At 40.1% G+C, this 14695-nt stretch overlaps 2 protein-coding genes across 2 annotated transcripts in view; one reads left to right on the top strand and one right to left on the bottom strand.

The window, feature by feature from the left end:
* The window catches only part of LOC138964320 (uncharacterized), a 19288-nt gene extending 13700 nt beyond the window's left edge, over window positions 1-5588 (bottom strand). Inside the window, exons 1-4 of the mRNA XM_070336235.1 lie at window positions 5108-5588; window positions 4044-4321; window positions 2557-2665; window positions 1673-2028 (exon numbers count right to left, since the gene is read on the bottom strand). Of these exons, the coding sequence (XP_070192336.1) occupies window positions 1673-2028; window positions 2557-2665; window positions 4044-4321; window positions 5108-5348 (984 nt within the window). The 5' untranslated portion in view covers window positions 5349-5588. The remainder of the gene's footprint in view (window positions 1-1672; window positions 2029-2556; window positions 2666-4043; window positions 4322-5107) is intronic.
* Window positions 5589-8548: 2960 nt separating this feature from the next.
* The window catches only part of LOC138964317 (uncharacterized), a 29162-nt gene continuing 23015 nt past the window's right edge, over window positions 8549-14695 (top strand). The window contains exons 1-4 of the mRNA XM_070336232.1: window positions 8549-8720; window positions 11840-11990; window positions 12778-12943; window positions 13493-13603. Coding sequence (XP_070192333.1) covers window positions 8716-8720; window positions 11840-11990; window positions 12778-12943; window positions 13493-13603 — 433 coding nt within the window. The 5' untranslated portion in view covers window positions 8549-8715. The remainder of the gene's footprint in view (window positions 8721-11839; window positions 11991-12777; window positions 12944-13492; window positions 13604-14695) is intronic.

Raw genomic sequence — 14695 nt, 5'->3', positions numbered from 1 at the left:
AAGAAACACAAGAAGGGCAAAGCCCATACGACTCACATGCTTTACACATTTTTCCTACCAAAATACATGTGACCTTGACCAAGGTCAAGGTCATCCAAGGTCATGCAACACAAAGCTGTTAATTCAAGACATAGGAAGTACAATGGTGCTTATTGGCTCTTTCTACCATGAGATATGGTCACTTTTAGTGGTTCACTACCTTATTTTGGTCACATTTCATAAGGGTCAAAGTGACCTTGACCTTGATCATATGTGACCAAATGTGTCTCATGATGAAAGCATAACATGTGCCCCACATAATTTAAAGTTTGAAACAGTTATCTTCCATAGTTCAGGGTCAAGGTCACTTCAAAATATGTATACAATCCAACTTTGAAGAGCTCCTGTGACCTTGACCTTGAAGCAAGGTAAACCAAACTGGTATCAAAAGATGGGGCTCACTTTGCCCTATATATCATATATAGGTGAGGTATTGAATCTCAAAAACTTCAGAGAAAATGGGAAAAATGTGAAAAATAGCTGTTTTTTAGGCAACATTTATGGCCCCTGCGACCTTGACCTTGAAGCAAGGTCAAGATGCTATGTATGTTTTTTGGGGCCTTATCATCATACACCATCTTGCCAAATTTGGTACTGATAGACTGAATAGTGTCCAAGAAATATCCAACGTTAAAGTTTTCCGGACGGCCGGACGGCCGGCCGGACGGACGGACGGACGGACGACTCGGGTGAGTACATAGACTCACTTTTGCTTCGCATGTGAGTCAAAAACGGTCATATAGGTTTTCACATCCAATGGAGGTAATCGGAACCGACCAAACAGACTGAGCCAGTAGCGCAACATATGTCGTGACAACCACATGACAGTATACCTAAAGTAGCGCGACATATGTTGCAACTATCAGCCTAAGGGTTAACCTATTTTGGATGCTAACCAGAATAGCGGGGGCCAAAATACTGAACTAACAAGAGCAGTAACTAAGAAAGTTACCACACAATCACACATACCCCCTTGTCACCCAGTCACACATGAAATCGCACTCAGAAAACAAAAACTAACCATTAACACTAACAAAAACACTGAACAGCATGAAAACCTGTTCAACAGATTTTTCTGAGCAGCATTATCTTAGACAATGTAGCGTGGAGAACAGACCATTCGTGGTCCTGGATGTTTTTAACCTTGAATCTGTTTGATCCTACCACAAACGCTGATTTTCGCTGCCTCTCGAGATCTCCTGTTTGCGTGTGTTCAATACCATAACAGCAGTGGAGTGAACACTTCAAGAATCAAGAAATCTCTACATTGTTACTGAAACGTGTGGTTAAGTGCAAGTTCGAAGCTTGGACACGAGTGAGAGGTAAGAGACAGCATCACGCTAGCAAACGCATTGAACGAAGATGGTGTCTTGTAGCACACCGAATGCGAGAGCTCTTTGCTCTTCCATTTGACTGTGTTGCATTTACACCTTTGTCGTGCCAGACAGGCAGTGAAGAGGAATTTTAAATTCGCACAGAGCAATTTGAAACCACCCCCGGCGGGCAAGTGCTAAGGTACAACCCTGCATCTATATATCCCAAACACAAAATAAATTACCCCTCTTGGTGATAAATCAATTACCAAAGCTAAAACAAGTCCTCTAGATAAAAAAAAAAAAGTTATAAATATTACCTCCTCGCAAACTCCACAGGAATGGACATCAACATCAGCCAGTCTGCCTTCTCTTGTCACCTGTGTGCGATGATACCGATACTCATTGATTGCACCAATGAGATTGCGGTACAAATCCGGCTTGGTCTTGGCCGCTGTTTTTATGCCCATGAGGAGGTCCAGCTCCTGGATGGAGTTTGCAAATGCTTGCACAGACAAAGATCCATGCAGCTGCATACAAACACAGAGTTCCAGCAGTTGCAAGCTGAATGCCGTCCTTGGGTTACAAGGGGTTGCTGGCCACAAACCATACTGGAGCATCGTCACAGCAACACCTTCATCGGGACAAATGTCCATCCGGACATCTTGTGATACACCTGGATGGATATAAACAGAACGTCAATGCTTCACTAAATGTAAACAAATGAAAAACTGTAAGTTCATTATCCATTGGTTCATAAATGAATAAAAGACGGGCGCTGTGGCGGGGTGGTAAGACGTCAGCCTCTTAATCGGAAGGTCGAGGGTTCGAATCCTGGTGGGTTAAGTGTGGAGATTTTTCCGATCTCCCAGGTCAACTTATGTGCAGACCTGCTAGTGGCTTATCCCCCTTCGTGTAAACACAAGACCAAGTGCGCACGAAAAAGATCCTGTAATCCATGTCAGAGTTCGGTGGGTTATAGAAACACGAAAATACCCAGCATGCTTCCTCCGAAAGCAGCATATGGCTGCCTTAATGGCGGGGTAAAAACGGTCATACACGTAAATTTCCACTCGTGCAAAGACACGAGTGTACGTGGGAGTTTTAGCCCACGAACGCAGAAGAAGAAAAAGATAAATAAATAAGAAAGATTATCACACAACCATCAGAGAAAGGGAACAATATGAAACACTTTTGTACTTACCATGTGCATCAAAAACAACTATGTCAATGGTGCTGACATTGTCACAAATGTGTCTGGGCAGCTGTTTCAGGTGAGGTACCTCCTGGACTGGCCAATACATCTTGTCCTCCTGAATTATACAAAGTGTGTCAAAGACCAAATTGCTTTATTGTAAAAACATATGGTCTCATGTAATATAATGAACTAATCAATTATACCAAAAACAGATAACATGACGTACTGTTAAAAAAAAAACAGATTGCCAACGTTCTAAACCAAACCTCTGTGAAAACAATAAGTGGGAAATATATGAAGTAAAATCTTACTGAAAATCAAACGTGTTTATGAAACATATCTAACTCACAGTCACAATGGAAATTAACAAAAATTACATAATTAATTTTGTTAGTCTGACCAGAGACATAGATAGAAGAGATGCAAAGCGCTGTCTTCCCGCTCGCGTTATCTTTGCCTACGGCAGGGGCAAGTAATCCTCTGTCTAGCACCGGCCGGCTGCGAACTGAGCTATCATTTACCAAACTTTGCACTCCAAAATAAAATATAAATAATAAATTGACAATAAAAGTGACATAATGTATGGGAAGAATGCATAATTGTGCAAGTGTCTACTTTACCAAAAAAAAACATGGACAGTTGAATAAAACGTTTTTGCATCCATAATTTAGAGAAAAACAACCATTTAAAGGTAAACGTTGATAATTGTTGTGTTTTTAAAGAATTATAACTGTTTCATAGAAAATCATAGATAATAAAACATGCAAACTGTTCATTATTTGCACTCAAGAGAAACAGAAAATCTCAAGAAGAAAATTATTGCATCATTTGGTGATTAGAAGATGAATGATAAAGAAAGCAATTTCGCTCATTTCTCCTTTATGAACTTGTAACTTTGTATCCACACGCCAGTGTGAGTGCGAGAACCACTTTTGAGTGAGACATAAAAGCATCAAATTTAATTACAGTGCGTCAAAAATTATACAAACAGATTAATGTACACACCAGTAATGCATTTGCTAGTTAAGGGAAAGTAAAGTTGCGCACAAAAGATAATAATAGCTCCCAAACATTGCCTCCGCGCACAATGTAAGGCAAGGAACAACAGCGTAGTACGGGATGAGTGGCTGACAATCGCGCGAGGTCACGCAGACCGAACGCGGTACCCCAAGAGTTACACGCCTCCCGGCCTCGCTTCGCATCTCTTCAATGTATGTCTCTGGTCTGACTTAAAAATCACGTTATCATTTTCTCTGTGTCTGTGATTACGTTTGTTTTTCTCTCGAAGAGCTAGATCCACATGGTAAAAGCAGCATACGTGACTCCGGATGAAGAAAAATACACTCTCCCTTATTAGATTACTTGCCTATGAAAAGCGAAACACTCAAAATCAATATCAAACCAAGGAGTGGGGAAAATAAATATTTAAGAGATAGCAAAATACATAGATGATATTAATATATTAACTCTAACTAAGTGTAAGTGTTTCTAACCTTCCAAATATATGGTTTGTGGAACATAACTGTCCGGTGGATATTAGAGGAGCAGTTATGACACAAGAAGACCATAGGCCCACAGTCCCAGCAGCGTATTATATCCGTCTGCCTTTTCTGACAATGGCTACATATTTGCACGGGGCACAGAGATTCAAGCCTGGTCTGCAACAAGGATCCTCGGAGTTCGCACCACCTGTCTTCCTCAACTGCTTTTCTCTGGCTATGGGCTGATAAGGTGACCTCTTTGCTGTCAATCTCCATAAAACCCTGGATCCCTGAAAATGAAAATGCAATTTCTAAAGTTAAACTTATGTCAGGAAACTCAAAAACGCATACCCTTAGCTTATCAAGTGAGGATTAAGAGTTATAAGCGACACAAGTTAAATTTGTCATGTCAAATTTCACACTGGCACCACAATACTTTAAAGGCCGTGGCTAGAGGTCCGTCGAGCCTGAAGGCTCAAAGAGATGCGGTTTATTCGCAGTTGTCAGAGAGGGGGGAACAAGTTTAAAATTAAACAGATGATCATTTTGAAATAAAAAATAAAAATGGACCGACAATGGCAAGACTTGAACCGGTGACCTCATATTCTCCAGCCCATTTCACTAACGACTGAGCGAAGAAGGCAAGGTGACTGATGGGTGAAAAATGAAAGTCTATTTAAATATATTGTGAGATACTGGTGACTGCGGGTTCCCTAGACTGGAGGCTCCAAAACCACTCCCTATTTTAAACAATAACAAGATCATGCGTTAAAATAAGTAAAGAATGCCAATGGATTCTCAGCTGTGAATTTAATGAACACACTAAAGTTCAAGATTACCAAAAGTTCCTTACACCGTAAACAGTAGATCTACTTACAGTATTAGTAAGCTTAATTTGATTCAAAAAGCAAAATTCATCTCACTCCCCGAGTCACTCCGGCTATGGCCCGTTATGGTATGGCTGAAGTGCTCAAAGTTTCCATTAAATTTCCCTCTTTACCCCTTTTGCTATTGACAAATGTAATCAGCGCTGCTTCAGAAACAAGAAATTAATTAAAGAACAGCAGAGTGTCTACCTGATTCATCGGATTGAAGAGATGACCCTGGCGTTGGTTCTGTGCCGACTGAGAGTGTGGGGATGGCATCTTTAAAACTCTCTGTTTGTTCGGGAAAATCAAGGTCATCCAGTGTAGGCCTCCCCGGTTTCCATGGCAAAGACATTTTTTGGGGTTTCCCCTTTTTTGAACAGTCAAGCATTTCAAAATCGGTGTTGATGGGTTGCCAAGTTCGCCGACCCCTTTTCTGTCGATACGCCATGTTGAAACAATAGGCACGCTATTAAAAAAAAAAGTCAAGAACGGAAACTGGCAGTAAAAGAAAAAAGTCGCATATTTCAAAAACAAATTTCGTCGCGAAAGTAGCAACCAGATTATTCATCAGTATAAGTATACATGTCTTTAAAAAAAACAATACATGAACTACAGTAATTTATCTGTTTCCGATAACAGTTTTATACTGACTGTCACTCCTCATCGGAGACATCGCTTCGAACCACACTACCGTATACGCTGACAGTACACACAGTATACGTTCCCCTAGTAGCAACCAGATTATTCATCAGTATAAGTATACATGTCTTTAAAAAAAACAATACATGAACTACAGTAATTTATCTGTTTCCGATAACAGTTTTATACTGACTGTCACTCCTCATCGGAGACATCGCTTCGAACCACACTACCGTATACGCTGACAGTACACACAGTATACGTTCCCCTACTGTTCAGCGAGAACACATACATACGTTATGTCTGCTTATACCGAGGTGCAATGGGTGATATTTATAGATATACAACCTTGTAGATATACATATATATATATATATATACGGCTTCTCTATCTAAATGTATCTCGTAGTCTTGGTGATGACTGGTTTGTGGTGTTGATCTTTTAGTTTGATACCGATTGACTCAGTAGTAAATGTTTTTATATCGCTTCACGCGATTTGTTTTTTGTTTTCGTTTTGTTTTGTTATTATACTTGTCAAACAAGTTGATACGCAATGGCCTCAAATTCAAGGTACTATACATGTACCAGGAATCAGTTTGCCGTTTGGTGGTGGCGATCTTTGGTTTCCAACTGTGGTTTTTAAAATTTTTGTTATCGTTGCCATGAAAGCCGCAGGAAGGTGTATAACTTTCTTTTGTGAACGAAACCCATCTGCAATGAGTGATGTCCCTTTTAAACAGAGTGCTGGTATCTCTCTCTCTCTCTCTCTCTCTCTCTCTCTCTCTCTCTCTCTCTCTCTCTCTCTCTCTCTCTCTCTCTCTCTCTCTCTCTCTCTCTCTCTCTCTCTCTCTCTTTCCCGACAATGTCGAGACTTCTTTTTCTTCTGTTCATTCGTTCATTGCGTTTTCGTACGTGTGTCTTTGTGTTTTTGCCAGTTCGTGGATGGAAGGGGGTGGGCTTCTGTTTTCACTCCAGGGGAGCCAACTCCAAACCATTCGGTAGATCAGGGAAGTTTAATCATGAATGGTGATGTTGGGCGCAAAGTACACTGTGTAACACTGACGTCTCTCAGTGACACTTCTTCTTCCATATTGTGACCACGGTCATTTTGGCTGACCATTATGTCACATTGTGGAGGGTTGCAGATTCCAAAGAGCTAGTTGCTGCTGTCTCGATTTATTTTGAACACAATGATTTTTTTTCCGTCTCAGAGTAGAGTGTTATAGTTTGTTACAACAGTCTGAAATCATCTTTAATTTGAATCAACATGTTGCAACAATCAATCACATAAATATAGCGCACAGACTTGCACATTACATTTCAAGAGCCTAGATTTATACCATGCAGTGACAAGAGCGGCCTACTCAGTAAAGGGACTTATTCCCCCCTCTGCTTCTTTACCTCTGTAAACTTGTAGGGGTAGTTATTTTTCGATAATGACCCAGCAACCAAACAAATAACGACCCAGCAACAGCCTGAATCCTCGATAGTGCAATGGGTTGAGAGGTTGTTCTGTTTCGGTACTACTTTTTGCGACTGAAAAGTTCAGAACGCTCTAATGTACGAAGTATACATCTCTGGAGCAAACAATACAAACATACCGCATTTAAATTAACAACTACAGGCCTGAACACATGAATCTCCATATAAAATCCATGAGTTCGGTTGTTTTCTGAATCTCATCTGCCGTGGCTCAAGCCGTTCATCACAAGCAATTTCCCAAGGCAAGTAACTCATACTTTGTCTAGCGACAAGAGTAGTTCCCCTTCTTTTCACTCAGTTCCTTCGACAACAGACTGCAATCCGACGGTCAGTTTTCAACAATATTTCATTTAATAAACAGATCACACGCAACCAAATGCACACATCTCATCAATTTAAACAACATAAAGGGGTTTCATACACTATTTTCCCCGGAAAACTGAACTTCATACAGTTTTTAACGTTGGAACACGGGTGCAAAAGTTCGTCTGCTAGTCCCATTTGACGAAAAAAACATTACCCTAAGCGATACCAAAACATATACAGAACACACAATATCTGCCTTTGCCGCCACAGCAGAATAACAGCATATCTGTGTACTTGATTTTAGCCTAAAATAGGAAAACTGACAAGAAGTGTTAACAGAATGGAATGATTTGCACGGAACTATACAACCGCGCATTAATCGATCGCCTGCGCAGGTTGACTGGTTGAGAGAATAGGATTCGATCAAACTTTCGCAAAAAAACTCCTCTTTTCTTTGAATAACTGAAGAAAGGAGGAATAAAGAGGTTACACACCTCGTCTCAGTGATTATCAAAAATAATGGTCTCAGTTCGCGGTCATAAAAAAGCTCGCTAAAGCTCGCATTTTTCATGATCCGCTAACTTCGACCATTATTTTTGATAATCACTGAGACTCGGCGTGTAACCTCTACGTAATGCTGTCTCTGCAGCCCAGAGAGACTGTGTGAGTTTAATATACAATCGATAGTTACCAGTGAAAAGTTATATCGAAACACTCTTGTTGTGTTTTTGTTGTTGTAAAATGTAAGATCTGAAACGTTAAAAATTACGTAAAATTGGTGCGTCAGTTTTGGTTGAGTGGGATGGGTCGTTGAACATCCCATCAAGTGCCGAAATAATCACTACTGTTGATTGTGGGCAGTAATGGAAAGACAAGACAAGACTGTGTTGTAACAGCCCGCCGAAATTATCAAAAGTGTTTTTGCTTTTCGTTGTAATTCGGTTGGCCGTTTGGTGTGTTATATAGACATCCGTTTTTCAAGACTAAGCATTGATCACTTTAAAACACAAAGTCAAAGATCATCATGGGCCATCATGACTTGTATCATTTTACCGTTTTACATCGCATTCTAAGAAAGAGCAGAATTCTCACTATGCGCGCGGTACATTTCTAGAATCGCGTAGCGCAAAGTTGGAATTCCTACAATGGCGGCCATTGTTGGAATTCCAACAAAGAGCAGGTCATTTCCGGAAAAGCGCCGAAGACGAGATGGGTCGCAACAGTCCTTCGGGGCTTCGGGGATTCCCAAGTTTCCTGGAAGGCAGGAGCTTCGCACAAGAAGTGTATGGCGGAAGTTCGACTCACCGTGCGGTTGAACTAGTCTATCGGGATTTTGTCTTATGTTCTGGATAAATTGTACCTTTCAAGTCACCCAAATCTTCAAAAGATGGCGTAAGTATTTGGGGTAATATGTTGAACTTTGGAGTATTTTATTTTGTCAAAACATTCAGATGTTTACTTTCGGTTTTGGAATAAGAAACAATTTTACGTAAATCGGTTCAAAACGCTGAATCAGTAGCAAACTATAGAGCCATAGGTCTACATGGGAACGTCCCACTAGTCCGAGGGTTCACTAGTCCGAGGGTTCACTAGTCCGAGGGTTTACTATAGACGCTCTCTTTTCCAGTTCGTCCCACTAGTCCGAGGGTTCACTAGTCCGAGGGTTTACTATAGACGCTTGATTTTCCAGTTATTATACCGCCCCTTAAAAGGCGGTATATAGGTTTCACTGTGTCTGTGTGTGTGTGTATGTATGTGTGTGTGTGTGTGTGTGTGTTTGTGTGTGTGTGTGTGTGTGTGTGTGTCCGCAAATAGATATCCGATGTTTGAGAACCGATTTCAATGAAATTATGTGTGAGGCTGTAGTACAACCCAGGCTCGATCCTCTCCATAATTCTGGTCGGTGGGATAACTAATTGACCCTCACGGGCAAAAGGAAACCCGAGGTGCTATATAACCCTACCTGCCTAGTCTAGATTGTAAAATAGCCCGCCACGCATGCTACAGTCTAATAATAGGACCTATGTAAAGGCTACACAGCCTACCACATAGTAAAGTTCAAGTTCAAGTATAATATGACTAAAAACTGTAGGCAGTTCGATCACGTAATTGTCCAGTCCTGCTAAATTTAATATCCTTTCTTCAGTCAAAATATAAATAACTAAGTTTCTTGGGGGAAATAGTCTGAGATTTCTTCAGTCAAAATATAAAACACCATATTATCTTTTTGAATGAAAACAACTCAGTGTTTTTATGAGAATATTCTTCGATTTGGTTCCCAAAGCAGTGAAAAACACACGCACGCACGCAAACGCACATCCACGCACACATACACACACAAAATAAAAACAAATCAAATTGAATATCCTTTGTTCAAGCGTCTATAGTGAACCCTCGGACTAGTGAACCCTCGGACTAGTGGACCCTCAGACTAGTGAACCCTCGGACTAGTGAACCCTCGGACTAGTGGACCCTCGGACTAGTGAACCCTCGGACTAGTGGACCCTCGGACTAGTGAACCCTCGGACTAGTGAACCCCTCTCGGTATACATACAGGTAAATTAGTTCCATGAAACTCGGCTAGCCCCGGCTGTATCATGCTCAGTCTACCGGTTGTGGACTTTTCAAGAGAATGCGAAAGTGTTTCAGAGGTGCTGGAAACCAGACCTTTCCTTTGCACTTAAACTTAGGGTAAGGGTTGAAGTTTGAAGGAACTTCATTTCTGGACAAAGAGTTAGACCCAGCAAAATCCATGATTCTGCCAGAAGTTTTGCTTGTCTGCCAGTACCAAGACAGTCCAAAGGACTCCAAAACGAAATTAGTTCCGCATAGCTTATTTTTGTCCTCTGTTTGATTGTTCTAAACAGCTATTATTAAGTATAACATCAGAGAGAATTTGTCTTAAGCCTGATCAATATCATTACCTCGCAAATCTGCATGAACTTGATGAATAAGCTTTGGTATTGAGTTTTTGGTAAAAAGACAAAGCGAAGTCTTCAGACTCGATCCAGGGTTTCATTTACTAGTGCGCCCTGCGCCATTGGCGCATTAAATCTGAAAATGTCCCATCACAATTCCCTTCAATGCGTCAAAGGGCGCATTGAGATTACGTACCACTGCGCCACCAAATGTACACTTTACATCGGATTACACACACACACTCACAACACAACACACACACACACACACACACACACACACACACACACACACACACACACACACACACACACACACTCATCATTATCATATTGCACTATTTTACATCTTTGGTCAAAACGGGTACAGGCCTCTTTGGCGCTTCTTGCCTTCGACTATGTCCCATCGGAATTTGGTTGAGGGGGACAAATGTCCCATTGCTTTTTTCTCCCAGGCTAAACCCTGCGATCAATTGACGATGTTCAGAAGGATCGATGGCCGAATCGTCCGCCTGGTCGCCAGGGGCGAGTAAAATATCCGCCGGGCTAGTATAGAAACCGCCCGGCTGGCCAATGAAAATTCTGGTCAAATGCGAACAATTTTCAAAGAATTAATTTTGCGGATTGTCTCAGAGACAATCGGACCGTGGTGCGTTTTTGCGCTAAACCTAACTTTTAAAATTTAAATAATAAATTGACAGCTAATGTTACACAAACATTCTTAAATCAAAAAAGAATTCTTTTTTCATCAAGACAAGATCAGTACAATTCGAAGTTTTGAAAGTTTGAAAAAAGAAAAGCCTGGAAGCAGAGCTTGGGTCACGCAAGGTCGTGGTTCTCGTAGCAGACGACGGTTTATGCCTATCGCCAGTTCCTCTAAACAGTCAAAAGCTATCTCTAGAGTTCTTGTGAATCACAGCTGTTTGTTTTGTTTAGATTCAGAGGTACATAATAACGTGCTTACAGCCAGTCGCATTCAAAGTACTAACTGACTACAACATTGTGAAAAAAGGAAACTGGATCACAAGGGTTCACAATGGCTCAGAGGTAAGATAAACCACGCAAAAATAAATTCTTTGAAAATTGCTCGCTCTTTTATGGAGGGCACCTAGGATGTTCTCAAGCGGTGAGTGTTTAAATGAAAGGGTGTTTGTACTGTGTGTAAAAGCCTGACAGTATTTGTGATGGTTTACGGGAGGCTTACTGTGCCTTTAATCCGAAAAAAAATGTATGATTCATATTATGTTGTGTTTGGGTTGAATACAAGCTAAGATATTAAAAACATCCGTTATTTGCAAATTAAGTTGATTTGATTTGTGTTACCAAGACAATGTGTCAGCACTGTGAGTGTGAGGTTTTGACCAGCCTATGATTTACTAGTCTTCGTGAAAACAAAATGCAGTGCATTCAGTTTCATTCATTAAGAATAATTAAGACCCACAGATCTTATAAATCAGTGTTGATTTTGCTTTACACAACTTGTTTTCTGTTTCAGAACTGGAGGTCATGAAATGGATTTTAACAAAGAGACAAACCCACAGATCTTATAAATCAGTGTTGATTTTGCTTTACACAACTTGTTTTCTGTTTCAGAACTGGAGGTCATGAAATGGATTTTAACAAAGAGACAGAGTACAATGCAACGCTTTACAAGACAATTCTGAATCCTTTCCTTCAGTGTATGCCGCCTGTTCAACTTTCAGAGAGTAATTTCATCAGCAGATTACTCTCTGTGGAGGAAATGGTATTAGGCCTCTACATTACGTATATATATTTGTGTTTATCTGTGTGTGCACATGTGCATGTATGTGTGTGTGTGTGTGTGTGCATCTGCATGTGTGTGTGTGTGTGTGTGTGTGTGTGTGTGTGTGTGAAAGAGTGGAAAGTTTTGTATAACGCATCCTTTGAATACTTCCATGCCAAGTGCATAGTGCTTTTAGTTATGCGCTATAGAAATCTCCTTTATAAATAAATAAGTGACCAAAACTTTGTTATTCTAGCAAAGGAACCGCTCCTGCAAAGGTAATTAGTACCTAGTAAACACCCACCCACAACTTTTGGGAAAAATTGGTGCATGGGGGGGGGGGGGGGGCATATATAAAGTTTACAGTACTAGCATTGTGGCCCAAAAGGAAAGTTGAACACATTTAATAAAACAATGTTGAAATGAAAAGGAATATTGGTAAAGCTGAGCTGACATGATCTCATTGGTTTTGAAAATCATTCAGGTGACACGTACTCCTGTGTCTAATTATGAGTTGAACAAAATTACCTTTATAGTTTTAATCTTAATTTAACAGTAAACCTGAGTCTGACAAACTGCCTTGGGAATTATGTTCCACTAGCTTAATATGCTGTGTTGTTCTTTTTTCAGGAGCGAGTGAAGAAAAAATATGATACAGAAGCTGCAAAATGCATTGATCAAAATTGTCCTTTATAGTGTTAACCTTCACTTAACAGTAAATACCTCTGACTAAATGCCTTGGGAACTGTGTTCCACTAGCTTAATATGCTGTGTTGTTCTTTTTCAGGAGCGAGTGAGGAGAAAATATGAAACAGAAGGGCAAAATGCATCTGCCCGATTACTTCTTGACTTTTTGAAAATGAAACACAAATGGTTCCCTGCTTTTATGAAGGCACTTGAAGAACCACATCTGAAACTTCAAGAGCACAAACAAAAGTTTCTGATACTAAAACGTAAGTTTTGTGCGGGACCGAAATACCTATGCTCTGAGTCCAAGCAATGTCAATTAACTTTTGGAAGGGGGGAATGTTACGAAACATAATTTTGTATTGTACATTAAATTGCATGTATTAAGTATTGTACAGCAGGGTTCTGCATAGTTGCTGTTATTGTGTAATCTATTATAAACACTCTTGATGTGTTCGACTATTATATTGTAGTGGACTATTATATTGTAGTGGACTATTATTATTGTTGTGAAATTGTGTGTATCTGTGTCCATGTTGGTGTGTCCTAGCTAGTTTGTCTGTGGGTTGATTTGTGATTCTGTGTCTGTTAGTGAATGTCCGTGTTTCTATATATTTCTGTATGGATTTGCTCCGTATAATTACTCTTAGAGCAGGCTTCCATTTTTAATGAAAAGTTCATGATTCATTTCTTGTAGTTTTCAGTTGAATTTTACCAACTAGAAATTGGTTTATTGTTTTCGTGGCAGTTTTATACTCCGAGCTCCCAATAACAGACTCAAAGTAATGAAAAATGCGCTCATGTATTTTCCGCAGAACAAGTTGATCAGGAATGGCAGAAGAAACACCCAAACACATCCTCTCCTCAGCTGAGATCTCCTGTGCAAAGCAGTACGCCCATGGGTCTGGATTCAACTACTTTCAAAAGTGAATATCTAATGTTTGGTGTGTCATTAATCACTATTGTATCAAGAGAATTTTGGTTCTGATTTATGCTCCGCTTCCCTGCATTAGTTATGGTACAGTATGCAGAATTTGACAGAAGGGTTGAACTTGTAACCTGAGATATTGGTGTAATCACATATTATTGCACTGCATATTACATTGTTTGAGCCTGCCGATTATCACATGATTCATTTTAGCAGCTACACAAAGTATTAAGTTTTATGCACGCATGTCGTTTGGTGCTGACAGCTGGTGGCGAAACATCAACTGTATTTATGTGGGTTATTTTCTCCAAATCATCTAAAGCTTTAATTGCCATCATTTCAGCACATCATCTGAACATTTTTCACGGTTGGAAAAAGGGGACACCAAAAAAACAGTTAGCCTTGAAGTGTTTATGGCGGTTTCAGCAAAATTGCTTAAGAAAATAAATCCCAGCAACATTTCTCGGAATACGGTTTAGTTCCCTGGCCATTGTTTTATCATTGTATCAAACATGAATTTAAGAAAATGTGTTAAAACCATATACACATTGTAATGCACAGATACACCAAGTTGTCCCATATGATTGAAGGTTTTTTGCTTGCACGGCATGCTCAGTGGGAAGAGTTTGGCCAAGCAAGTGTGCCAGTCTCACACCCACATTAAAATACACAAGCTGACAGTGACACTCTGGGAAGGTATTCATTGTGTGTGGATCTCACAGGGTGAATATTTCAAGTTCAGAACGAGATCTGTAAAAAAAACTTTTACAGTTAGACTGCGGATGAATACAGATGTAATGTCACCATGCAGTGTCTAATCAGTGACATAATTTCAATAACGTGTCGCTTCCACAGTTTTACCTTCCTTTTTTTATATAGCCGGCGAATGACATGCTTGGTCAGAGCCATGCATACTCTCCAAACTTAGCAGAGCAATGAGGGGGACATCGTCCATCTTGGCACACGTACCTTGTTCCTACAGCCATGTACTTGGTTGTCCCTATTTTGAAATTCCAGAAATAAATGATTAAATTAAAACCGATAATCTTTAAATGTGTGTGTGCTTACATCCGAGGCATAAACGTTTTTT

Source organism: Littorina saxatilis, linkage group LG4 (assembly GCF_037325665.1).
Source record: "Littorina saxatilis isolate snail1 linkage group LG4, US_GU_Lsax_2.0, whole genome shotgun sequence".
Lineage (NCBI taxonomy): Eukaryota > Metazoa > Mollusca > Gastropoda > Littorinimorpha > Littorinidae > Littorina > Littorina saxatilis.
The sequence above is the reverse complement of the archived record's forward strand: the minus strand, read 5'-3'. Positions and strand labels throughout refer to the sequence as shown.